This window comes from Ambystoma mexicanum, chromosome 4q, assembly GCF_040938575.1.
Source record: "Ambystoma mexicanum isolate Mex_15411 chromosome 4q, UKY_AmexF1_1, whole genome shotgun sequence".
In the NCBI taxonomy this organism is placed as follows: Eukaryota; Metazoa; Chordata; class Amphibia; order Caudata; family Ambystomatidae; genus Ambystoma; species Ambystoma mexicanum.
The window spans coordinates 327,562,990-327,590,387 of NC_090928.1; the positions used below are offsets into that span (position 1 = coordinate 327,562,990).

Genomic DNA, 27,398 nt, shown 5'->3' on the forward strand with positions numbered 1-27,398 from the left:
TGGTGTCCATCTTTTTGGCAGCAAGGCTGACGAGAGTCTTGAGAAGTTGCAGACCTCCAAAGCTGCAGCAAAATCGTTGGGCGCTGCAATTCGCCAACCTCTGCCTTTTCGTCCTAGGGGACAGCAATGGAGGGGAGGTTCCTTTCGATATTACTCGTCCTTTAGTAAATCGAGAGGAGCTGCAAGTCAAAGAGGCAACCGTAGGAGTGCCAGAGGTGGAAAACAAGGTACTCGAGGTGCCATGGCAGCGTAAGCAGTTGCCTCTTTGCCCTCAGGCACTGCCGCAGCCGCTTCAGCTCAGTCATGAGGGCCATGCTTCTCCGGTTGGCGGAAGGCTGACGCACCGTCTCGTAGAATGCCATGTCATTACTTCAGATGTGTGGGTTCTGGAGATCATAGCCCATGGCCACTGACTTCCTTTCCGGCAGAGGCCTCGTGACAATCCACCAGGGAACCTATCTTTGAAGGGTCCGGATCCACTCCTTGCACAGGAAATTCAATCCCTGCTGGAGAAAGGCGCCATAGAACTGGTGCCTGTAGCGGAGAGGAACAAGGGATGGTATGCCCTTATTTTTTGATTTCGAAGAAAGACGGAGGATTGAGACCCATCATGGACTTGCGCGGTTTGAACAGGCTCCTCAGGAAGGACAAGTTCAAGACGGTTACTCTTTCTCAAGTCCTCCAGGCCCTTCAACTTCAGGACTGGTTGGTGTCTCTCGACCTCAAGGACACTTATTTTCATGTGCCGATCCATCCAAAGCACAAGAAGTACCTGAGGTTCACGGTTGCCGACTCGCACTTTCAGTTTCAGGCCCTGCCGTTCGGATTGACCTCCGCCCTGAGGGTCTTCACCAAGCTCATGGTGGTGGTGGCAGCTCATCTCAGGAAAAGGGGGGATTCACGTCTACCCCTACCTGGATGATTGGTTGATCAGGGTGCGCTCTCCCGAGCAAGTCCGGATCATCTGTCCGTCATCTGCCACTCTCTTCACAAGCTGGGCTTCTCCCTCAACTTAAAGAAGTCTCACTTGATGCCAACTAAGCGGCTCCAGTACATCGGAGCAGTGCTCGACACGTCCCTGGGGCAGTGTTTTCCACCCCAGGTGAGGGCTCTTCACATTCAGCAGATGGTACACAAGTTTCGACATGCCCAGAGTCTCCCGGCGTTAGAGTTCTTGTGGCTGCTCGGCCTCATGGCATCCTGCATTCTTCTGGTGCCAGAGGCCCGACTGCGGATGAGATCTTTGCAGTGGGCTCTCAAGATGCAGTGGTCAGTCCTCCGGCAGGATGTCTGACCCCGTTCAGGTGCCGCCCTCGGTCGCTCAGGACCTTCTTTGGTGGGCCGACGAAGGCAATCTGATGAGGGGGGGGGGCTCCATTTTGGCTGCCCTGGCCAGAGGTGACGATCGTGACAGACGCATCCCTCACGGGATGGGGAGCCCATGCTGTATAAAAACTGTATTTTTAGTTGCAGTCACTTCAGCTCGCAGAGTGAGTGAGTTACAGGCACTTTCAGTTAAGCCACCCTTCACTGTGTTCCATAAGGACAGGGTTGTCCTTCGAGTTCGTCCTTCCTTTCTTCCAAAGGTGGTGTCGGAATTTCATTTGAACCAGAAGGTTGTTCTTCCGGCATTTTATCCTCCTCCGCATCCTGGTAAGGACCAGGCGAGGCTCCATAGGTTAGATCCTAGGAGAGCTTTAAGTTTCTACATTTCACGCATGTCCCGGGTCAGAGTGGATGATGAGCTCTTTATTGGTTACACTGGAAGGCGTTTGGGACAAGCTGCGACTAAGCATACTTTGTCTAGATGGATTATCTTGGCAATTTCTGAATGTTACCGCCTGGCGGGGTAAGGATCCTCCTGTAGGCTTAGGGGCCAATTCGACTAGGGGTATGGCTGCCTCTACTGCCCTGCAGAGGGGTGTTCCTAATTGTAACATCTGTGATGCAGCCACTTGGGCTTCGGTCCATACTTTTGTACGTCACTACTCCCTTGACTCTATTCATGGGCAGGATCTGGCCTTTGGCAAGGCGGTCCTTTACTCTGCAATTTCATTGGGCATTCCAAATTTGTATATTCTAAATTCTTTTCCCACCGCCTTACGTTGGTACTGCTTTGGGAGTCTGTCATAGATATGGAATACGTCGGAGGACCCAATCCCCTCGAAGAACAAGTTACTCTCTTACCTGGTAACGTTCTTTCGATGGGATGGTCCAATGTATTCCATATCGCTCCCTCCCTGCCTTCCCCGCTACAGAATTTCTTATGCGATTGCAGCTTAAGTTTCCGCAAGGCTTTCTGTGGTCATATTGGCAGTAGATTGGTGCCGCACGTTCTGGGAAAAAACTACAACTGAGGCTACGGGCATCGTGCGTCCTACTTATAACATCCGGTGACGTCGGCTTGACGGAGGCCCTCGAGGACGGGGCGTATCGACGTCATCGACGCAGGACGCAGACTCCGAAAGATTTTCCAAAGCAGCACAGCTGTGGTGATTACTGTCATAGATATGGAATATGTCGTCGGACCATCCCATCGAAAGAACGTTACCAGGTAAGAGTAACTTTTCTTTTTTCCGACTCCATCACCCCCGAAACCCCTTTACACCCCTATAGATGTGGGGGCAGGTATAGGATATAATAGTAGTATGCAAGGGTTATGGGGGTCTCCCGGCACATATGTATGTGGTGTAAAGGGGGTTTAAAAAAGAAATATTCCAAAGATGTTTCGGGGCCCGGGCCCCCAAAACAGAATGTTTGGTGGAAATTCATGCAGCATTTTAAGATGTAGTGTTTCGAAAATATATGGCTTTTTTTTGTTTACTTTTTGCACTGGATTTCCCATTGGAAAAAACAAGCATCGATTAAACCGGTGCACAGCCTAAACCGCTGGAAAGATTTCTACCTGGTGCAGGTGTGCCATTTAGTGATTTGGTGCAAATTCTTTCAAAGAGTAGTTTTTTCAAAATGTGTTAGAGAATGCGGTGCCCGAAGCAACAAAATCTTTTAAATCTCTTCCATTGTGGAATGCAGCAACGGAGACTATAGAAATAAAAAGCCACAATTTTTTCACACATGCCATGCTTTCTCGCAAGAATTCTCATGTGATGAAGAAAAAATGTAACCTGCTTAAAAATGATATCAGGTGGGGGCAGAAGGTGATACTTGTCTGCAGGTTAGTAGTGGGGAGATTGGAAAAAGTTGCACTTGCGCACATTTAAGGCTTGTGGTTGGGTTTCTATAATATTTTTCGGGGTGAATTCTCGTGAGAATCGTGAACCAGTGGCATGCTGGCTTTCTAACTTTGATTTCTCGCGAAAACAGGCAAATGATTGTGCACTCTCGAAAATCACTGTACATTCTAGCGTTAAACTGAGATGTTCTTGCTAGAACAAGGATTGGAATCAAAACATTTAAAAATGTATGCTAAAATATACCAAATATAGAATGTATTCTCGACCAGGTTCCTCGTGGTAAAGTGTCCAATAGGCCATAAACAAGTAATGGGGAAATCGCATTGGTGCGTAGCTTAGAAAAATATTAATATTTAACTTGACATCTGATTACATAAAGAACAAACTTTAATACTACACATGGTTTCAGATGCAGCATGACAAACCGCTTGAAATTCAATCAAAGAACTTTAGTTGACGTAATGTAAAGGTAATGGTTTAACTCAAAATAGCCCTTAAAATGTAACAAGTGTTGGATGCAATGCTCTTTTGTGCAGGCAAGAGACGCGGATCACATCACAGATGGTATCAATTACATCACTGAAAATTAGCACACACTAATGATAGCCTAACATATTCATGGGAAACTACCTGTTGGAGTAAAGAGTTCTCTTGGTCTATTTCAAGACATATGACAAACATATTGTGCAGGCGCATGTGAAGTACATACTAACAGTGGTGTAATAGTTGCACAACTCGTTATGAGGGTTAAAGTAGCACGGTGGCTTGATAGGGTCTGGGGTCTGACTGCAGGCCCATGCCCTGGCCATTGTGAACATGCCATTCCTGTCGGTCTGTTCTAGCTTTCAGAGATGTCCTAGATTTTGTGATATCATCAGTGCCACATGGCCTTCACTACAGTGGCTCAGAGTTAAGGTGACATAGGTTCCAACACTTGGAAAATTTCAAGGGCTTTGGCGCGTTGGACCAACACCTTAATGTCACTTCAACTAAGGTTTTTTTTCACTGAATGCAAATATATAAATATTACCATATTAATGCCATTACTTTCCCTTAATGCAGCTCAACTAATAGTTTTCAGTTATCTGTGCAGTAGTGTCTCGGGCCCAGGGAGCCTCCCATACATACCAAATGTAGAAAAATGAATTAACCAGGATTAGCATCTTGCTTGGGGGAGCCAGCCAGTGAGGTGGCTAGGAATGCAGGCTGAAACCAGCAATCTCTGCTCATGTTCCAAGCTGCCTGATGGCTGGTTCCCCCGGCCATCATCTGCCCCCCCCCCCAACCTCTCCAACTCTCTTTTCCCTTTTTTTCTTTTCTTTTTTTTTTAAAGATTCACCCCCTCCCCACATACCTCTTCACGGCGTGGGCTGCCACTCATTGTGCACTGGCACGGATTGCCTCCTTGGATAGGGTAGACTGGCTCCCTATGGAGCCCCGCCTTCCCGTTCCATGGTGTCCATCTTTGAACAGTCTTTTTTTTTCTGTGAATGGGAAGCCCCGAGGCGACCCGTTCAAGGGAAGAAAATACTTGTAATTCTCCAGCATGGGATCTGGCATTGATTCACATGCTCATGAATATTCCCCGTCATCTGGCCGGGAATCCTCTTTAAAAGAAAAAACAGTTTCACTTTCACCTACAAACTATTTCTCCTCTAAACCAATCACTGTAATGTGGGCGATACTGCCCGCAGCCAATAACGGCCCTCTCCCTAAGCCCCTCCTCTGGAAGTCATCTTCAGATTTTTACTGCACGTTCCAAGTGTTGGGAGTTCTTGAGTTTTGCTCCGTGAGCGATTTACAATTTTCATGCTTTTTTAACAGAAAAAAGTTCGATTTTTGTTAAAACAGAGCCAGTGTGCTCTTCTGTCCGTCTGCCGACAAGCAGGGATCAGTTTGTCGGTGAATTTCAACGCCCCTCAAGGGCAAGGATCATCAAATTTTCATTGCAGTTTCCAGAAGGCCATTGGGCCTACTCCGCACCTCTGACCATGACGGAGAAGGTAGGAAGTTCCCTTTTCAAGCTCTGCACCAGATGCTGACTGGGGAACGTGTTTGTGGAGGACAAGCTCATTCAATGCCTCTACAGCCTTCACCCAGACCACAAAGGAGATTGCGAGATCTGCCTCGCCTTCTCCAAGAGAACGATGAAGGATTGACATAGACTGGCGGTGTGGCTAAGCACCAAGGCCTCTGATCCGTGCCCGGAGCAGGGTCATGTGTCAGCAAGGACCGATTGGCCGGTCCGAAGAGCGGGCTTCTAAGTCCATTGAGGGCTCTCCATTCGTGGGGGACCAAGACGAGGCCGAGCACTGCGAGTCTGCTTCAGTCAGGGTTGCTGTGCAAGCGGGTCCCTCGATGGGTAGGACGTGATCATCCTCACCATCTGCCTCCATCACCAGCCAGCGATCAAGCGCCTCCTCAAAAAGCAAGTTACCCAACAAGGCTAAGCTTAGGAAAAGACAGCAGACCTGCCCAAGAAGGACCAGGCGGCGCTGGAGAAATCTTTGTCGCCGATTGAGCTGGTGGCGGCTGCTCTCTCGAAGGCCAAAGGGGCTGACCCTGTGAAGATGGCCCCTACTGCGCCCAAGGTATCCCTACCCCCAAGGTGAAGTCTGCTGGCACATCAGAGAAGCAGATGCCGTCGCTGTGCTCTGCTCCGACCCCTCCAGGTGCAAAAGGGGGCGGGGGATGGGATTAAGTCCCAGGCCAGCTCCAGGCCGTACCCCAAGATATGGAAGTTTCATCCTATGACGACAATGGCCAGGAGTCCCTGCACACGGTCCACAAGAACGTGGAGGACGACGGCAGCAATGCTGATGATGGCGCATGGCCTAGTGTACCGACCACGCCGGCTCAGCCAAAAGATATGTCCCTTGACATCCTTTCAACCCTACACACGTTGATGTCAGAAATCCAGAAGAGGATGCCGCAGGCCCCGGTCTCTGTGGCTCCGGATCAGCCTCTGGCTAAAAAGAGGAATCGCCCTCCGGCACCCCCCTTATCAACCGCCACACCCGCGTCTGGTGGCCCCCCCCCCCGATGGACACAGCCACAGCAACGACAGCCGACAACATGGTCACGGCGGGTGGATCGCTGCAACAAAGGGCGTCCCCACTGGATGAGGTGGGGTTGTTCCATGCCATGGTCGCCAAAGCTTCTGAACTTTTCCAGCTGACAGCCGAGGAGACCAAGAAGGAGGGTTTCCTATACCAGAGGCGCAAGGCCAAGAGGAAGACCATCAAGGCAGTGCCCCTCCCGGATGACGTGTGGGAGGAAGGCCTAGCCCTCCTGAAGAATCCTTGCATGGCCCTGGCCAACTGGATAGGCTGGAGAAAAAGTACCAGGTGCCGGAGTCTGCACCCAAGTGCCTACGGTCTCTGCACTCTGTGGTGTCAGCGGCTGCGTGGAGGAATAAGTAGTCTAACTCCTTGTCGTTATCCTCAGTCCCTCCGGACAGCGAGGGGAAGAAGTTGGAGACCATGGAGATGAAGGTAATTAACTCTGCAGTGTCGACCCCCAAGTCAGCTAATGCATTGGCGCTCCTGGCCAGGTACCACAGTGAATTGTGGTAGAAGCTGGGCCAGAGGCGATCGTACTCCTCCCAGAAGGTGAAGTGTCTTCGGACCATCCCATCACAGTGGCCCTTGACATCGTCAACACAGGTTTCTGGCAGATGGGGAACGGTGTCTGCCTCATCGGCAAGGCTGAATGAAGGCCACTAATTTCCGCCAGAAGGTCCAGACGAGGGTACTTGACATGCTCTTCGATGGGGATAGCCTCTTTGGGGAGGTCTTCGAGTAGTCCTTGCAGGTCAAGAAGACAGAGATGGCTCGAGCCCTGGTCACTCCAACAGCACTGCTCTTCCTTTCGCGCATCCAGAGGAAAATAGGGCAGATAGATGAAACATTTCTCCTCATCGTACCGTCTGCCCTCCCGATCCACGACCCAGGAAGCCTACAGAGGTGGTTTCAAGGCCTTCAGTGGTGGTGGTCAGCACCATTCTCTCCCAAGGCCGAATCCAGGCACCGATGCAGGACTGAACCGGCCAGGACGTCTGGTCCCCACCCATGCCACCTGGTGGGAGGCCAGCTGATGGGATTAGTCAGCGAGTGGGAGAACATCTCTACCGACAGCTGGGTGCTGGATGCTCTCGCCCACAGACATACCGAGGAGTTTCAACAGAAGTGTCCAGATCCCTCTGGTGGCCCGGCAGGAGCAGCACATGCTTTGCCAACTGGAGGAGGGGAACTGCTTGAAGTCGCTGGACCTGGAGGACGCCTAATTCCATGTCCCCGTTCAAAGGAAGCACCAACATTTCCTACGCTTCTTGGTACAGGGAAGGCACTACCAGTTCAAGGCCCTCCCTTTCGGCCTCAAATCGGCACACACAGTATTCACGAAGTGCCTGGCACCAGTGGCAGACAATCGAAGTCTACGAGAGATACCTGTACCTCGATGACTGGCTCATCCGGGCCAATTCACAAGAAGTAGCTGTCGAACACAGAGACAACCGTCCAGCTGCTGACAGATCTGGGGTTCTCCATCAATTATCCAAAGTCCTGCTTGACACCATTGTAGAATGCACTGTTCCTAAGAGCCAGGTTCAACACGGTCGCCTGCCTAGCGTTGCCCTCGGAGGAGAGGGTAGCAGCCATGCTGGGTGAAAGTGCATCGGCTGTTGTCACTGAAGACCGCCACGGTGCGGACCATCAAGTTGCTGCTCGGCATGATGTCCTGCAATTACCTTATCTGCCTCTGAAGGTTACGGATGTGACTTCTTCAGGGGTTCCTGGACGCTCGCTGGATACAAGTGTCCACAAGCTTTGCGGACAAGATCCCTCTCGACAAGGAGTTCCGTCGGGCGATAAGGTGGTGGGGCGTGCAATCCAACATCACTCGGTGCACAGGGTTTCAAAACCACCCCCCCCATACCAGGAGACAGTCACCACAGACTCTTCCCTGGAGGACTGGGGAGCCCACACCGGACGTCTGCACACCAGAGGCCTGTGGCTACCGGAGAAGGAGGATCTCCACATCATTATCCTGGAGCTACGAGCGGTGTTCTGGTCCCTCAAGTCATTCCTTCTGTCCCTGACGGGCAAGGTGATGAAATCTTAATGGACAACACCACCATGATGGTGACATCCGGAAGCAGGGTGGAACTCGATCCACAGCGCTCTCCAAAGAGTTGAACTTGTGACATTGGGCCGTCAGACAAGAGATGTTCCTAGTTCCCCTTCACCTGGCGGGAGTCAAGAACACCATTACGACTCCCTTAGCATGGTGTTGCGCTCCTGCCATGAGTGGGAACTTTGGCAGGACCAGGTGGGCCGCATCTTCATCTAGTGGGGCAGGCCCCAGATCGATCTGTTTGCGACAGCGGCAAACTCCAAAATGCCAGACGTTTGCCAGCAGATTCCACCAGCTGGGGAGCATGGGAGGGGCATTCTCCTTCCTGTGCGAAGGCCTGTTTCTTTACACATTCCCACCATTGCCTCTCCTGCTGCGAGTCATCAATTAACTCAAACGGTGCAGATGCAGGATGATACTAATCGCCCTGGTGTGGCTGAGGCAGATTTGGTACCCAGGCCTTCTCAGCCTGTCGGCGTCGCCTCCGGTCAAGCTGTCGGTGGTCGCAGATCTGCTCACCAGGGAAGGAGGCACAATCCTTTATCATGACCTAGGATCACTGAACCTCATGGCTAGTCTCCTGCAGCCCTAGAGTTTGGAGTATACCAGTTGCCAGCGGACTGCAAGGAGGTCCTTGGCAAGGCCAGGGCGACGTTGACTCTTAAGTGCTACGGTCACAAGTGGAAGCATTTTGCTACGTGGTGCCAGTCGCAGACGATCAGCCCTGCAGATCCTTTATATACTTGTTGTCGTTGGCCAAGGCAGGGCTGGGTCACACCTCTATTAAGATGCTTCTGGCAGCTATCTCCTGCTACACCACGTCTCCAGGAATTTCTTCTCTTTGGTCCCACCATCTAGTCCAGGAGTTTCTCAAAGGACTTTTCCAATCTTTCCCGCTGGTGAAGGCTCCTGCCCTGGTGTGGGAACTCAACGTGGTGCTGACAAGGCTCATGGAGGGCCCCCTTCGAGCCTATGCATCAGGCCCCTCTCGTTCCTCTCTTGGAAAATGGCTTTCCTTGTGGCCATCACCTCTGCCAGGCGGATGAGTGAGATACAGGCCCTGCCCTGCAAAAAGCCATATCTGACTTTCCATGACTTGAAGGTGGTGCTGCAGACGCACCGCTCCTTCATGCCAAAGGTTCCGTCGGAGTTCCACCTCAACGAGCCTTTGCTGTTGCCTGTGTTTCTTCCGAAGCCTTTGTCACTGGCTGAAAGGGCCTGGCACTCGCTGGACTTTGCTCGTGCTCTGAAGTTCTACGTGGCACGCATGAAGAGTTTTCGGAAGACATCTCAACTGTTCGTGAACTTTGGTCCTGTGAACCATGGGAAGGCCTTGTCTAAAGCTTCCATCTTAAGGTGGCTCTCTGGCTGTATCACACACTGTGATTGGTTGGCGAACCGACCGCTGCCCGGCTGGCCGAGAGCCCACTCCACCAGAGGAATCGCTGCGTCTGTGGGTGGAAACGGAGCTGCCAAGAGTGGAGAGGTAAGAGAAATCGCTTCTGTTGAGCCGCGCCACCTCCTGTGGTTGTGTAATGCTGTACTGCTATGTATTTGTTATTCATGAACATGTGAATCCATGCCAGACCCCATGCTGGCGAAGGAACAAGTTACTTAACCTGTAACTATTGTTCTCCAGCATGGATCTGGCATGGATTCATGTGCAAACCCTCCCTCCGCCCCATCAGCGGCTCTTCTTGGTCATACCGATCTGAAGATGGATGCAAGAGAAGTGGCTTAAAGAGAGGGCAGTATGACCCAGAGTACAGTGATTGGTTTAGAGGAGAAATACAGTTTGAAAGTGAAACTGTTTATTTTACCGAGGATTCCCGGCCTAATGACGGAATATTCATGAGAATGTGAATCTAAGCCAGACTCATGCTGGGGAACAATAGTTACAGGAAAGTAAGTTGTTCCTTAGCCCCATCACAGTCCATGGGACAGGTGCTAATGGTGTTAAGCACCTGTTCCAAGGGCAGGACAGGTGGTAACAGCCTGGTGCGCTCGTTAAAATCTCTTGCTTCGATCAGGCCTTAAACATGGCCCGACGGGCCATTACCACCCGTTCAGCCCTTGAACCAAGAGCTGGGATTGGAACAACCAGGTTTTCTGGTGTGCTAGTTTGTAGTGTATATGATATGGCATTGATAACGCGCCTATACACAAGTGTTTCAAGGCGCAATGAAGCAAGGGAGGGGTAACAAAGGGAGGACAGACAACGATCCTACTAGGCCAGGTGTCATACAGATCGCGCAAGTACGTGGGAAGGGGGGGACAGTGCAGTACAAGGGAATAGATACTAACAATAAGTAAAAGTAAGGCCAGCATGTGGCAAGTGCATGGGTAAGAGCAGACATCAGGTGTCAAGGGCTGGTAGGGGGACTGTAGGGATACAGAAACAGTCCCCAAGTGCAGGGGTTGCCAAGCGGGCAGTACAGGTGTGTGACACTGGTGGGGGAGGGACCTGGGCCCGAGATCAGAGGGTGTCCAGGTAACCAGTGCAGTTCGGGTTTCAGTCAGGAGGTCGGCAGGGGAGAGGAGGAGTAAAAACAGAAGCAAAGAGAAAGGTTTTGAGGTGCTTCTGGAACAGGAGATGGTTCTCCTCAAGTTTAAGGGAGGCAGGGAGGCTGTTCCAGAGGGAAGCCCCAGCCGAAGAAAGATCTACCACCAACTCGTTGCTTGGAGAAGCAACTGACCCTGAGGGAGTTGGAGGTGGATGAGCGAAGAGCTCGAGAAGGAAGATATTTGGGAAGAGAGAGTTGAAGGTATTGAGGCCCTATGCCCCAGAAGGCCTTGTCGACAATGCATAGGGTTTTGAACTTCCTCCTCTCAGCCACTGGGAGCCAGTGCAGAGATTTCAGTCCTGGAGAGATACGATCCCTGGGCTTGAGTGTCATGATTCGACCTCCCTGGAAGTTGTGGGAACAATGGAGGAAGAGATGAGCCAACTATGTTTTCTGTAAAGTCAGTGTAGCATTATAGTGTTTTGTTCTGACTTCGCAATGACGTGTTTAAATATGCGTCGGAACTTGCACTCGGCGTGTTGCAACCCTGCTCATTCCTTCGGGTTAACACGCTGCTCGAGTGTGCCGCATTCTGCTTACTTTCGCTTTCCTTCCGTTCTTACTCTGCTTTCCCTCTTTCGTCCCTCCTGGGCATTTTGCTTCCGAGCCTCTCCTCCTGTGTTACTCGTAACGCTTTTCCCGGCTCAGCGGCTGCAGTATTTACGGTAGTTCAGTGCCGTCCTCCTTGTTTTCTTTTCCTACCTCTGTCACTCCACTTACCTTCGGATTTCCTTCCATCACTCACAGCGACTCCTGTTCCGTCTCGTTGGATCCTCTGCATCCGGTCCACCAAGCTACCTGTTCCAGTGCATTCTGGGAATCGTAGTTTCTACGCTCATAAAGGCAACCAACAGAGAAGGAAGAACATATTTACCTGGAGATTTCGGGAATTCAGCAACCATAGGTCTACATCAGGGTTTTTCAGGAAAGCTTTTCCCTGAAGTCGGGTGGACTCACTGGGAGCCCCTACTGCCAGCTTATTGCCAATAGGCAGTGTGGCTTCCAGAGGAGCTTATTCTAAAACCTGCAAAGAAAAGCCTAACAACTCCTGGTGAGAATGAAGACCTATACCTTCAGAGAGCTCATCCGACGAAGTATCCACAGGTGAGGGGGTGGAGGAGGTGGGAGACTTAAAGGGTGAAGCTCTATCAGCTGTCAAGCCTGAGATTGAGGCCAAGGACAAGTCTCGCAGTCCTGTTCTGGATGAGTTGCAAAGGGCGGAGAGTAGAGGCAGGAAGATTTAGAAAGAGGCTGTTGCAGCAATCCAGCCTAGAGAGAACCAGAGCTCTGGAGACAGTGAGCTTCTGGGGGAAGGAGAGGAAAGGAAGAATACCTCTGAGGAGGTGCAGCTGGTAGTGTGACTTCTTAGATATGTCAGAGATGTGAGGAGAGAAGGAGAGTTTGGAGTCGAAGATGACCCCAAGGTTTTTAGCCTTGCAGGTTGGAGCAGGAGGAGGGTCAAGAGGCCGGCCAGAGAGCTACTGGAAAGGAGGGAGCGGGTGTGCCGATGAGGAGAATCTCAGTCTTACTGGCATTAAGGCAGAGGTAATTGGCGGCGCACCACTCCTGGATAGCAGACAGACGGAGATGAGGGTAGGAGAAGAGAAGGCCGAAGGTAGCCTGAAAATGAGCTGGGTGTCATCCGTATAGCACTGAAAGTTGGGGCAGAGAGCGGCAATGCGGTGGGCAGGAGTGCCAGGTATTGGTTGAACAGCCAGGGAGAGAACAAGGTAGTGGAGAGGAAGAACCCAAGTTGGACCTGGGAGTCTACATGTATACCCAGCTTTAGTTTTAACCAAAGAAAAATAGGTGTGGGGAAGCTAGAGAATTAATTGATGGAGCCGGCCAGAGCCCAGCTGGGGGAGAGGGTGTGGTCTGTCTTCACTGTGAGACAAACACGATACAGCACACCAAGTAACCACACGTGCCCTTGCCTCCCTGCCTCACAACAAAACCCATTTGTGGCACCATGTCTATCTCTCACCGACTACCACTCCCCAACCCACAAAATAAGGCCCTCTTTTGGCATCCTACCTCACTAAAAGTATGCATTATACAAATGGTTAATATAATTATATAGTAACTGTTGCGGTTTATTGTACAGCCACAATCACGTGAGGAAGCTCCTTCCCCGACCATGAATGTGGCGCAAAACAAATCACTGAGATTTTATTTGGTTCACTGTGGTGAGGTCTCCAACCCATCTCGCACACAACCTTAACAATCACTCAGTGCACAATGGACTAGGAACCAGGCCGGTGTTTATTAATAAGATATTAATTAATTTATGCAAATTAGTACAAACAGATTACAGCAGCCACCAATGTTGTGGCAACACAGACAAAATATCCTTTTTAGTAGAGTACCACCACGGAGCTGACACCAGACTATCCAGTTACAGTAGCTACCTTTTACGTCATCCCCCCCAATACAAGCAGAGAACAGTTCAATGTACACCAGGAAACTGAATGCAAACAGACAGGAAAGAAATGTCCCAGCAACCTCACCTTCCAAACATCAATTTGACTTGATTTCTTTGAATGGAAGCCAGTGGAAGGGAATGAGGAACACAAGGGGAAAAATCGGATTTAGGAATTGTGGGTCACAGAACCAAGAGGGAAGACAGAAAGGCAATGGGACAAATTTGTTTTGCTACACCTGATGACACACATGGCTTTAGGATTATGGTCGGAACAAAATGGGAGGTTTTCAGTTACACAACACACTTGAAACCGGAAAGCATAGAAAGAAATGGGAAATTTGTTTTGTTACACCGAAAGGACAGGCAGGTCTTTGGGGAATATTAGTCGGCACACAATGGAAAAATCGGTTTTGGGTTGTGATTCACAGAAGCAATATGACGGTAAGAAAGGTGTTTTTCCGTGCCTGACAATAACACACAAGGCTTTAGGATTATGGTCAGAACAGAATAGGAAAATCGGTTTTGTGTTGGGATGATGGATGCAATGGGAAAAGAAAATGCAAATGGAAATTAATTTTGCAGAGCACAATTGAAACACAGGGACACATTTGTTTTGCTGATCACAATGGGATTGATTATTTTGTGGAACACTTTGACTCTACCGGCTCACAATACACTGGGAAAAGATGGTAGGTGTCGAATGCCAACAATACTGATCCCGTGAAATAAATGGGGGTATTAATTGATTTATTTAGATAAATATGCTAAGGATCTACACGGGTCAACAGGGGATTTCTCAATGGGGAAATAACTAAATACACAGGCAAACAAACAGGATTTTTCAATGGGTAAATTACTAAGGCAATGCTGAAATAATACAGGGCCTACACAATCTATGGCTTGGGGTATTTCTACTTACAGGAGAGGTCAGGATTGGATATCAGAGCGCCGGGAATCAGTCCAAGGCCTCCTCTCCCATCTCCAAGGGTCCCAAGCATTTTGTCTCCTGGCTTCACTGCAAGCTAGGCCTCTCTGCTGGGATGTTCACGCCAGATTTTGACAGGTCACCTCATGGGATTAGTGGGAGGAGTCCAGCTCTGAGGTAGGTTGGCTTAGTTATAGGGCAAATGGCATCACAAATGTGTCATGATTCTTGCGAAAGGGATTGGCTAGCCTCCACTACCCCACTCCCACCTGTGTGCTGATGGTATAAGGGAATGGAGGAATGCTTTGGGACACCGGGGGAGGAGAGCACTTCATCATCTCACTTTGACAGGTGGACTCAGTCATGTTTTTTAACTCAAAATCTTATGACATGACTAAGTAGCCTTCATTTTAACATCTTGACAGATATGAATATATTTTTTTAAACTACATTTGACAGTGAATCACAAACTAGTCAGAAGTCTGTGTCCTTCTTGTGCAAAGATAGTTTTTCTTCATTTACTCCGAAATCATATCAGTGAAAAATATGCCACTTTATGGACATCATTGGAATTATGATTGGCATGTTTTATCAAATTTTCACATCTCTAAGACTCACGAGAAGGCCCAAATCACACTTTCATTTATAACTTCTGTTTCTTCCACCAAAATCGTTTGTATATGGTTAGTAGGGGTTCAATTTCACCATTAATAAAAGCTTAGAATTACAATTTTCCAATGTACACTGTCCAATTTACACGATCAAATGCATTTCTCCCCTTTCAAACAGTGGGCAGTTCCACTACTGCTCAGACCTCCCACCTTTTATTTTTTTTTAAGCTTCACTTCTGCTTTGTTCAGGCATGGCATCAATAGAGGGATCTGTGTTTACATAAGCTCAGTCCTTCAAGAGCTAATGGCCAGCTAATGCACTTTTTATGTGAATTGTGACCTGGAGGTCCTCACTGCTGCCAGACCAGCCCCAATCTTAACTGGTCCACTGTTTCTGATCTCAAAAGTAATTATTTTCTTGTATTTTTGAGGGAGACACTGACAAAGCAGACAGATCTCTCTCCCAGGCAACAGGGAGGGGGCTGGGTTTCACATACTGCAGAAATCAACATCCTGGCCCCTTGCAACAAACAGCCTGTAACTCGTGCCTACATGCATTTAAAATGGCATCTTATAAAATACACTACTTCAAAATGACATGCATGTTACTTTGAAATTGTCCAGCTGGTGATGGGCAGAAATCATGTTCATACTTTGAAAACTTGGCAAGCATTTTACTGAGCATATTTTTAGTTTAGAGGGAAAAACGAAATTACATCATTTTATTTAATGTTCATGAAAAAGTGCTCTGTTTCACTGCAACTGCTGAACACAATGCCGCCACCCCATTGAGGGTTGTGTGGACTGCTGTTTCATGGACATAACATTTCAGCTCTTCATCGATTAGTCAAAATATCCTTGCCATGTGTATTTCGCTTTCTTTGTGAAAGGCATTTCGCATCTCTCAGGCCTTTTATTTAGTGTCATGTCCCCCAATGACCCTGGCCTTTTTAATCATGGCAGTCAGGGCTATTTCACCCCACAAAATACTGTAGCTTATAAACCCCATGAGTGAGAATTTTCCCACAGAACAAATGGAACAAAATCACTGTTGGCTGATACTAATTTTGATAGTTGAGGAAAATAAGTCAGTTGGGTAAAGTGATGTGCTCAGGATCACACAATGTATAAAGCGTGGAAGGCTGAATTTGAACCCTGGTGCCCTGGCTTCACCCTTACTTTACAATAAGACAGCAGACGAGACTTAATCTTCTCCTATGCAATCTTCAGTTTAAGAACCAAGAAAGCGATGTCTGCAGAGGACTTTTTCGAGAGCTAAACTAGTGCATTCTTCAATAAATGGCTTTCAAAGCACAAGGTCCCATGATAAATTGACCCGACAAAATATAAAAGAAATCGTAATAGAAACACATGTTCAAAATGGAAGTATACATCACTTCACCAGAAAAAAGAAATGGGCCAAGCCAACACCACATCCAAGTGCAGTGGTATCCAGGTGAGGCACTGATCTCAGCTGAGTCACTCAATCTTGTGAGCTGCACTTGCATGTTTGTTTCTCTCTCTCTCGCTTATTCTGTTTTCTTTGCCCATCACCTTTCTGTGTCCTTCCCTTGCACTTCATCCTCAATTTCCTTCTCCTTTCTTTACACCTGCATTCTCCTTTTATGCCATCCTTTGATTCAGTCCCTTTCCCTTATTCCATGCTCACCCTCTTCCCCATATTGCTCAGCGACCGTTTCCCTGCCCCGCACCTCTTAAATGTTCTCACACTAAGCTGATTTGCGGCACTTCACGCCCTTCCGTTGCCGTAGCTCATATGTAGATGCTAGACCACCTTGGTTTGCCACTCAACATCTGCAGACACGACAAAGTTGCTAATTGGCAATGGGGGGGATAACGGGGGGGTCTGAATTTGGACAATGCAGAGCTATAAAAGCCAAGGAGACTTTGCTTTCATTGTGCTTCTAAGTTGCACTTTTCTGGAAATTCAGCTATGTTCTTCATGGATCGGAGGAGACTGCAAGGGGAGCTCACCTGGAAGCCGGTGATGGAGAGTCAGTAAAGACTGTTATATTTGTGTTGACAAGGAAGCTTTTATGTTTGTTTGTTTTGGTATGCGTAACTGTTTTTATGCATTTAATGCATTTGTGACTGTAAAGTATATTTCAAAGGATGCATCTGTTTGTTCGTGTAGCTTTGTCTCCATATCTGTATGTTTAATTGTATGTGTGTCTTGTTGTTCACATAAGTATTTTGTGGTCAAGAGAATGAAAAAGTGTCACCGATTCCATTAAGTAATGCCTGAATTTGAGATCTTTCTGCCCATGTTTGCCAACCATGCCCAAAAGTTAAATAATCCAACAAACTTTACTAGCATGACCACATTAGTAAGATCTACGGGTGCTATTTGGGTTGCAGTTAAACCCTTTTTGAAATTAACGCAGCAGTGATCAAGAAATTCACCACAACATAAGTAAATAATTCTTCCAAGATGAAACCAAGTTCAAACTCTAATTAGATATGGACATTTACTTTCTTGGCAACAAGATAAGCTGTTGAGGATCGTAAAAGACCATTGGGGCGTGGGCTGAAGTGGTGCCAACATTATCCTGCAGGGTCACAGTCTTGTCCTTGAAGTGCATAGGTTGCCTGCTGTGGGCAGTGTGCCTGCACCTAGGGTCCCTCCCTCCCTCCCACTCGGTCACTCTGGAGGCCCGTGTGGGGGCCACCCTGGGTTATTTACAGCATTGTCAGCATTGATTCACTGCATCCACACAGAAGCTGAGCAGGCCTTGCAATGCCCTGTTCCTTGCAGGCATGCTGGATGCCTTAGGATCTTTTCATTTGTATTACATGTTTTCTTTTATTTATTGCAGCCCTTGTCCATGGAGCCAACAGCCTTGCCAGCCAGGGGAGAAATCGCCCCTATTTCGCCCTTCCCACCACCAACCACTGCTCAACAGTGGTTGGTGGTGGGACGGGCTCATGGTGCTCATTTCAATACGTTTTCCCTGGGACCTTTCCGAGTTAAATGCACAGTACTGTCATTTGAATTGATCACCTTGTTTTGCTAGATATATTTTTCAATGTTATTCACGGCGCTGTAGGGTTCGCCTTCCTGCTCCCCTTGTGCGACAGTTGCATGGCTCAGAATTACATGCAGCGTTAGCCTCTGACCTGCGCAGAAAATCTTCCAGGCCCGCTTATCTGTGGGATTCAATTAAAATGTTCTCGCTCCTTCTTCTAGACGCTGCCCTGGTGGACTCTGAGATGCACGAGCATTCACCAGCAGCTGCTGGAGGAGCGCTCTCCCGAGCTCTTAGCTCTCGCCCAGACCTGCGTAGACGAAGGTACGTGCCATTTATCTTGTGTCTGCGTGTGCTGGGGTCCATTACGGCAGTGTTGTCAGAAGAGGCCGCTTGCACTTCCAGCAGGTTTGCTGGCTGGAGTGCCCATTTGTTTTATTGCCATATAATGCCCATCAGGAGATGGGGAAACCTGCGGGGGCTGCAAAGGCACCTTTCAAATTAACTTTGATTTAACAATCCTTTTTTGTTCGTTGTGTAATTCTGCCGCTTGATGCCCCTTGCTCTCGATTTCATTCCGTCTGCTCCAGAAGCCAAAAACCTCTGTGAATGCCACTCTTCATTTATCATCCACTCGGCTGAATTCAGTGAAATCTCAGAACACCAACCCTCCTCGCCCCCCCCCCTCCCTCTCCTGTGCGCCCTCAGAACAGTCATTATACTCTCTTGCTCCCGGTGATATATATTTCTGATGTGTTTTGGAAATCTTGAACGGATATGTTTTCACAAATAAGTGTACTGCATCCCAAGGTATCACCGGGTGCGCTAAATGGAGCCTGAATGCTGACTTTCTTTGGATGTGTTGATGTCTCCATTCCAGGCCTCTTCCCAGTCTACTCTTTTGCAGATTTCAACTTGCCCCGGAAACTGGCGATTGGGTGAGAATGGCACGTACTTGGCCTTGTGCAATGCTTCCAGCATATTGAATTATTCCTAACAAATGATTGAATAAAACCGTGATTACAATTCTGACCTTCTAGGGCTGGGCTCCCCAAATGACTCTAGAACAGGGGTGCACAACTGATTTTGACAGAGGGCCGAAAGTACCTTACATCAGGGCTATAGTGGGCTGAAAAGTTAATGTGGGCGGGGCGGTAGGCGGGGCGTGGCAGGAGGCTTTTTAAACCCCCAAGTTGTACTAAACACATGGAAAAAGAATGTTTTTGAGGGGTAACGATTTTTATTTGCATTTCAAACTTACATTTTGTACTACACATTTTCCATTGTTATAATTTATTTCTATTTAGTTATTGTATCTCGCCTGTTTAATTAACTTATATATATTTTATTGACCCTAGATTGGAAATGCCGTTATTTTGGACTGCTATAGTTTGCTGTTTGGGTTGCCCAAGAGGAGTATGGCCTTCGTTGAGTCAGGTTTCCTCAAAAAGCCAAAGATGAACATCTCCTAACTGTGCCTGTTTTAGCTTTATTATTGGGTTCACTCTTGGAGAGCAACACTATGCCCCATGGCCCCCTCACCCCCAACCAAACACTATGCCCCATGGCCCCTTACCCCCAACCAAACACAATGCCCCATGTCCCCCTCACCCCCAACCAAACACTATGCCCCATGTCCCCCTCACCCCCAACCAAACACTATGCCCCATGTCCCCCTCACCCCCAACCAAACACTATGCCCCATGGCCCCCTTACACCCAAACCAAACACTATGCCCCATGGCCCCCTTACACCCAAACCAAACACTATGCCCCATGTCCCCCTCACCCCCAACCAAACACTATGCCCCATGTCCCCCTCACCCCCAACCAAACACTGTGCCCCATGTCCCCCTCACCCCCAACCAAACACTGTGCCCCATGGGCCCCTTACACCCAATCAAACACTATGCCCCATGGCCCCCTTACACCCAAACCAAACACTATGCCCCATGGCCCCCTCACCCCCAACCAAACACTATGCCCCATGGCCCCTCATCCCCAAACAAACACTATGCCCCATGGCCCCCTTAGACCCAACCAAACACTATGCCCCATGTCCCCCTCACCCCCAACCAAACACTATGCCCCATGGGCCCCCTCACCCCCAACCAAACACTATGCCCCAGGGCCCCCTTACACCCAACCAAACACTATGCCCCATGGCCCCTCACCCCCAACCAAACACTATGCCCCATGGCCCCTCACCCCCAACCAAACACTATGCCCCATGGTCCCTCACCCCCAACCAAACACTATGCCCCATGGCCCCCTCACCCCCAACCAAACCCCCACCCCCCAAATCAGCACACACAAACCACCACCAATACAGACTTGAACCCCCACCCCCCAACTCAGCACACACACAAACATGCACCCATAAAGACCCGAACCCCCCACACCCCCCCAACTCCAAACCCCCCACCCCAGCACACACACTCTCAAGCATGCATCCATACAGGCCCGAACCCCCCACCCCCCAACTCCAAACCCCCCACGCCCCAACTCAGCACACACTCTCAAGCATGCACCCATACAGACCCGAACCCCCCACCCCCAACTCAGCACACACACATGCAGCCATACAGACCTGAACCCCCACCCCCAACTCAGCACACAAAAAACATTCAAATCCAAACATTCATACACATCCGACACCCGCCCACCCCCGCATCTCAACATACACACAAAATACATTAAAATACAAACATTCATACACATCCGACACCCCCCCACCCCCGCATCTCAACATACACACAAAATACATTCAAATACAAACTTTCATACACATCCGACACACCCCCCCACCCCCGCATCTCAACATACACACAAAATACATTCAAATACAAACATTCATACACATCCGACACACCCCCCCACATCTCAACATACACACAAAATACATTCAAATACAAACATTCATACACATCCGACACACCCCCCCACCCCCGCATCTCAACATACACACAAAATACATTCAAATACAAACATTCATACACATCCGACACACCCCCCCACATCTCAACATACACACAAAATACATTCAAATACAAACATTCATACACATCCGACACCCCCCCACCCCCGCATCTCAACATACACACACAATACATTCAAATACAAACATTCATACACATCCGACACACCCCCCACCCCCGCACCCCAACATCTCAACATACACAAACATAAAGCAAAACAAACCCGACACACAAACACAAACAGAGCACTTACCGGAGACGTGCTGGAAGGCAGGTAAGCCGGAACGCTGGAATCGTACTACGGCTGGCGTGGTCCAAGGCTGAAATGCCTTCCGGCATCGAGCCTTATGGACCACGCCAGCCGTAGTGCTGGCCCTCCATTGGTGCAGCACACACGCATTACGTGGCTCGTAGGAGCGACATGGTGCGTGTGTGTGCTGAGCCAATGAGGGCCAGTGTTTTGTCCGGCCCGGAAGACAAAGACTTTCCTAATGGAGGCCGGCCGCGCGGGCCGCCCTCCATAAGGAAAGTCTTTGTGCCTCGCGGGCCGGACAAAAGAGCATGGCGGGCCGCAACTGGCCCGCGGGCCGTATGTTGTGCACCCATGCTCTAGACTCTCCCTTATCGTAAGTCATTGTTGCTTACTATGACAATGTGCCCGAGTCGCTGCCACCTAGAGTTGGTTTTAGAGTGTGAGGGACAGGATAAGATTTTTGATACAGGACATATTTTTGCTTTGAACATCTTGACAAAGGACAGACCCCTTAGTTTTTAGTTGAGGTAGGGAAATACCTCCTAGATTAGGGTTAGAGTGGCAATTTCCATCCCCTTCTTGATCTAATAAAAGTGTATGACCACTATCATAAGCTCTTTGTCCCTGTCTCATTCCTGGCTCTTCACAGTACCTTGCAGTTTGCATACAGAGTTGCCTAAAAAGCAAAACAAATAAAGCATTGTTTAGAAGCAATAACCTTTTAAAAATGAAATGCAAAATGATCACCTATAAATACAGCCCATTTCACTGCCCATCTTTTAAAAAAGAATCCCTTGCTAGAAATAAAACGGCAGAGTCCCCATATGCTTCACGTTTTGCTACTAAAACATCTTACCCAGCCTCCCTTTCATTCCAAACCCAAAGAATTCTCTCCCATGAATAAAAATACAAAACTTATTTGTTAAAACTGACAGCCAATACTACACTGCAACTTAAAATCCAACTAAAATAATTTCCTGCTTTTCTGCTAGCTCCAGCCAGGGCTAAAGTGCTGCCTTGCCCAGTGTAGTCTGTACAAGTTGTCCTGTACACTTACTTTTAATTAGACAAATACCCTCTTCTATTAAGTGGCCCATTTTGTTAAACGGCACCAATCTCGATCCGGTTAGATCAGTTTCTGTTACCGGTTTTAAGTATTTGAAGCCCCAAAATGGGGCCGATTCATTGAAGGGGCTTCAGTTTCCTTTTCAGTATATTCCATTGCCACTTTACAATTTTTTACAATTGGCTGGTCTTGCAAGGAAGTGACTGCCTGTATCAGCAGGTCAGAAATCTGTTGCACAGATGCTTGAAGCCAGCAATTCTCTACCGCAAGGGATTACTTGAGAACCACTCCATGAGACCCATTCCCTCTTCCTTTTTTGGGCCATGTCCTCACCTTAAGCCTGATTCAGTTTCTACCTCGTCACATACCATTTTCTGCAGCATTCTGTGATTATTCTTTTTTTTTTATATCTGCCACTGTATGACTGGCGACATCATCTGAATGTTATATAATAGCCCATGTAGAAGCCCCATTTTATGAAGAACAAACCCCTACCTATTATAGGCACCGATAGCCGACAAAAAATACATGTTTCATCATATAGTCTACAGATTATGGATAGCGAGCGATAGGGCTATAAAGTGTGGCCTCCGTTTCACAGCCTAAGGTGTTAACTATACTTGTGGAAAACCACAGGATTCCGTTTATTTAATTAGCATTTACCAAAATGCTGCAATCTCCACGCTGGCACATGCTCCCTGTTTTACACTGCATATACAGCACAGAGAAAGGAAAATCCTATTTCTATTTTAAAGGTAATCTCATTACTCTTTAGGTACAGCGAAAGCATAATATAACTTACATTAACAAACTACAATGCCCTATTCTGTTGTTGATTGTTTAGCAGTCATTGCACATGCTTCAAAGGGATATACTATGTGTTCTACAATGAATTGGACATCATTTGGCTTTAAAGTCCCGTGTGAAAGTGCTATTGCACTAAAATATTAAAGCAGTATGTTTCGAATGAGCCTCCTTAAGTGGCAGTTAGCCCCCAGCCCAGGCACTCCTGGGGCATAGGCAAGTTTTAGGGGGGCTATTTTCAATTACATTGGGGATTTTCATACTCTTTTTAAACAATGATTTAAGGCACAGAGCGAGTAGAGATTCTTAAGCATTTCTATGGAATTCCCAATCAGCAAGCCCTGCTGATCATTCTCTCTTCTGTGAAAGCATGCCTGCTTCATGCTCCATCATGGACAAGGCCTTTTCATCTGCACATGTTATCCAACATCAGCACCCATCCATTTGGAAAAGTTCTGACCTTTCTTGGCAGCTTAATGTGAGCTCTCTCATTCTCTGTTTCTTCTTTTATAATTGAAATTATTCTCATACTATGCCATCCTGACCGCACACTTTTTATTTGCTCACATTTTTCCACTGGATTACACTCCCAGACCCTCCCTCACCCCCTCGCTCCCCCCATGTGTTTATCATATTTATGAATATGTGAAAAGGTAGGGGCTGTATGCTCTTTCACCTTTGAATACAAAATCATATATTTTAGCCCTGATTTTGTTTGATAGCAACATGACACATTGGTGAAATATGGATTTCTGGATTCCCGTGGCCCTTCGAATTCAGAGCGATCTGACATGATTATGTACAATGACATATGCAACAATTAACATTTATGATATTAATTTTTAATTCTAATATTGCTAATTTGATAGGAGAATCTCATAGCCGGAATAGAACTTTCCTTTTGATTAAAAGTGTTTATAATGCATTTCTGAAGCCGGTTATATCTTTAAACTTCATTTCTTTGAATTCTGAAACCTTTGTGCTAAGGCATGCCCTTCAGTTAAGGATGACACAGGTTTGCCTCCTTTGTAAAGCCTCTCACAGCTCCATCTAAAGAATTGTATTGGAAGGCCCAGTTCAAAGTTCAAAACCTAAGTGCACTTTCTCTTGAAGCTAGGTCTGGCTTTCACATGGCCCCTATCAGCTCAGGACACTGCTTGAGTCTTTTGCTAGAATGCATTTAATGTTTTCATTTGTTGAAATATTCACTATAGATGGGACATGTGGGTGGGAAGCATCAGATTATTCATGGAACTTGCACAGGTGGCTCTTTGGTATGTAAAATCAATGGATTTCTTGATGATTAATCAATAAACCAGTTTACCCCTGATGGCCAAGATAATCTCATGGGACTATAAGCTTCTCACAACATTAATATGTTCTTGTGGTTGAAGTTGAAGCTTTTGGTCAAGCTAGTTGCGGAGATTGCAAAACCATTTTAGAACTGCATTGGTTCATAGAGATGAGTTAAACAGTAATCTATTTCCTATATACAGTTTGTATGCCTATAATATGTAGTACATTTGTAATAGGTTTCTAATTTCATTTAGAAGTGCATCTCAACATGTTCTGAAACAATGGTGTATGCTCGGTAAATCTGCCAGCTGTTGAAACGTTGAGTACACTGTTTACATTTTAATCTTTCTTGCTTTGAGTGAAATACACTGCCACAATACATGAAATCCTTATACAACGTAATGCTTTATTTGAAAAACACATAATGACGTTTTATGAATTTAAAGTTGATTTACTTGGCTTTTATCACTTTGAAATGCATTTTTCTGTAGTACAAGCTGGGCTTTCTTGCCTTGGTCATATTTCTGACACGCTTGGGCCTTCTCTCATGGATATGTAGTTCCATGAATGTGACATCCATGTCCTATGTTGGGTGCTGTCCATTATGTGAGGCCACATTTATCTGCTCACTTTATCCACGCAATATTTCTCAACACAGTTGAATAAAATGCACCCCAGTTGAAGGAAGCAGTTCAGCTTTGCGACATTTCACATTTTCGTTCAATATATTCATATTTGACTTACCTGCACATGTGGATCAGTTTCCTAATTATCCCTTGTATTTTGTTTATGATCATTTTGCTGGGAGTTTCTCTTCATTTAATAGCAGTATGGAGCCATTCTTTGGTGCAATGAACAGGATATTTTCCTGGTTTTAATGACTGTGATCTTCACCTTCTGTAGGGAAGCTAGCAGGGAATTCTTTTGTAAGGCCTTCACCAATGAATTCAGGCCCAAAGACTTGGTAAATGAGTAAAGTTTGTCAGAAGATCATCACTTTACGAAGTTTACTAGTACCAAGTTCTACAGTGGCCAGTTGGATCTTCTGACCTGACAATGGTTTATTTAACTTTATTATGCCTGTATCCATTGGTTGCATTAGCCCAGTTTTCTGAATAAAATATTTGCTCTATATCTGGCAGCGAGGATTGCATATATAACAGAGAATGGACCGAATGATAAATGCCATTTATCTGTGGTTACTTGAACGTCCGTTCCCAAGCTCCATTAATTTCTCAGGTTATATCCTGCCTTAGTTCTTCCTTTTTTATGAACCAGTCTAGCAAACTACCCTACCTATCTCCACTTTTGTGCAGTCTACTCTTGTATGTTTTATAGTCATGAGAAAGCAACCTCTGTTGAGCCACTGGTAGTTTCAACCTCTCCTGTATCAACCGCTGTACTCTTCTCACTTTCACTGCATCATGTTTCATCTGATTTACTGTGTCCTATAAAGTTAGTCTTTTCTCATATGTTGTTGAGGAAAATCAGTTCTGATTTCAATGTTGAACTCCTCCTAGGTCATCCCCACATCCACCCAAGCCATTGAAATTGATCGGCTGATTAATTGGTGTGAATCACCGCATCTACTAATGCCCTTCTCTGAGTGAAAAGGTCAATATAGATGCCTGCCTGTGACCAGCGTGAATGATGAGGGGCAGTGATCGATTGTGCACCATCCAAGTACTCCGTTGTTGACAATATTTGCATGCTTTGTTGCCCATCACTCATGTTTATTCTAGTGTGCAGGTTTTGCACCAAAATCAATAGAAATATGCCTTTCTAGAAATATTCTGCAAATCAGACAGTAAGTCTCCGTTGGAGAAATCAGTCTGGAGTGGGAAGATGGAGACAACCTGTCCATGTCAGCATTCAGTAGACTATTTGTGCGTACACTTAGTGTTTTTTCATTTTATTTTTAGCTGTAATTTGAAAACTGTAATCAGTGAGCCCAGTCAAACGGAATTGGAGAAGAGATATGCAACTAATTGCAATTTTTCACTTTATTACTAATTGGTTTAAGAGTTGTTGTTAGTTAATTCCCAAACATGCCCACTCAATTTGCAGGGCCACCTACAAACACATGTTCTAAGAACCTAGTACCTAGGTACGCCCTTGAGAAGCTACACGATGAGTCCGATATGACACCATTGACAAGCACTGAAATGGTGCTTTGTTCTTCTTTCCTGTAGCCCTAAGACTGCTTGCACCCAGCTTAATGATTACATGGGGAAATAATAATTTTTCTCTCATTTTTTCTGTTAAATGCAACTCCCATAATGTGTACTGTTTTCAATCCGGTGTCTCCTACTTCTGATCATTGTTTATGGCTTTTTAGATAAGAAAGCACTTTCAATGTCCACATTCCATTTGTTCCGTTTCTCCAGCCAATTAAACATTCCTTTTTTCCTTTTTGAGAATGATCTGTGCTGTGGCTTTCCTTTACAAATTCTTTCACTCTGCAACATCTGATGAAGAGGTCTCTGGGACTTTGTGAGTTATTGTTTTGTTCCATCTCTGCATACATTTTTGTTCAATAAAAGGTATCCAATTCTGTAACTTGTGATATTTCTAAAAATGTATCCTCCAAGATTACCTTTTTAGTTTGTTCAGGAATTGAAGCCTGTATTTTTTACTTCAAGAGTGCCTTCGCTTTTGCAAATGACGTTGTTGGGAAAGATTCTTGACTAACTTGGCTTGTCTTCCTGCAAGTCAGAAATCTTTCCCAATGACGTAATTTGCAAAAGCAAAGGTGAAACCTATGTACCATTGACGTTTGTGAAAATTCTATTGCTAATAACGCTTGACTCGTTATACGTAACTGTCTGAAATTGTACAGAGAAACGGTCAGAACCATGTCAAATGCATCAAACAGTTCAAAAGTCATTGTGTTTGAAAAATAAGTTGTGCACATTACCTAGACCCTAACACATACTCTTGGCCCCTGCTATGGAGAATGGCTTAATCACTGTAGTCTAATGTGGAGTGGAGGATCAGAAGGACAGGAACAAGGTAGATGTTTGACTTCCTTGTTTATTTAACATATAATTAAGCCGATCTCTCCCTACATCTACGGGGTGTTCTCTGCCTATTTTCTAATTAAGGTGCTCGTTGGTCAGTGTGAATGTCCAAAAACAAAAGTCTGTCTGCTGTCTAAATCTAACCT

The 27,398-nt window shown here is 46.9% G+C and overlaps 1 protein-coding gene across 1 annotated transcript in view; it reads left to right on the top strand.

The window, feature by feature from the left end:
• TTC27 (tetratricopeptide repeat domain 27) overlaps positions 1–27,398 on the top strand; it is a 1,783,878-nt gene that overhangs the window by 369,368 nt on the left and 1,387,112 nt on the right. The window contains exon 5 of the mRNA XM_069607906.1: positions 18,058–18,160. Within this exon, the coding sequence (XP_069464007.1) occupies positions 18,058–18,160 (103 nt within the window). The remainder of the gene's footprint in view (positions 1–18,057; positions 18,161–27,398) is intronic.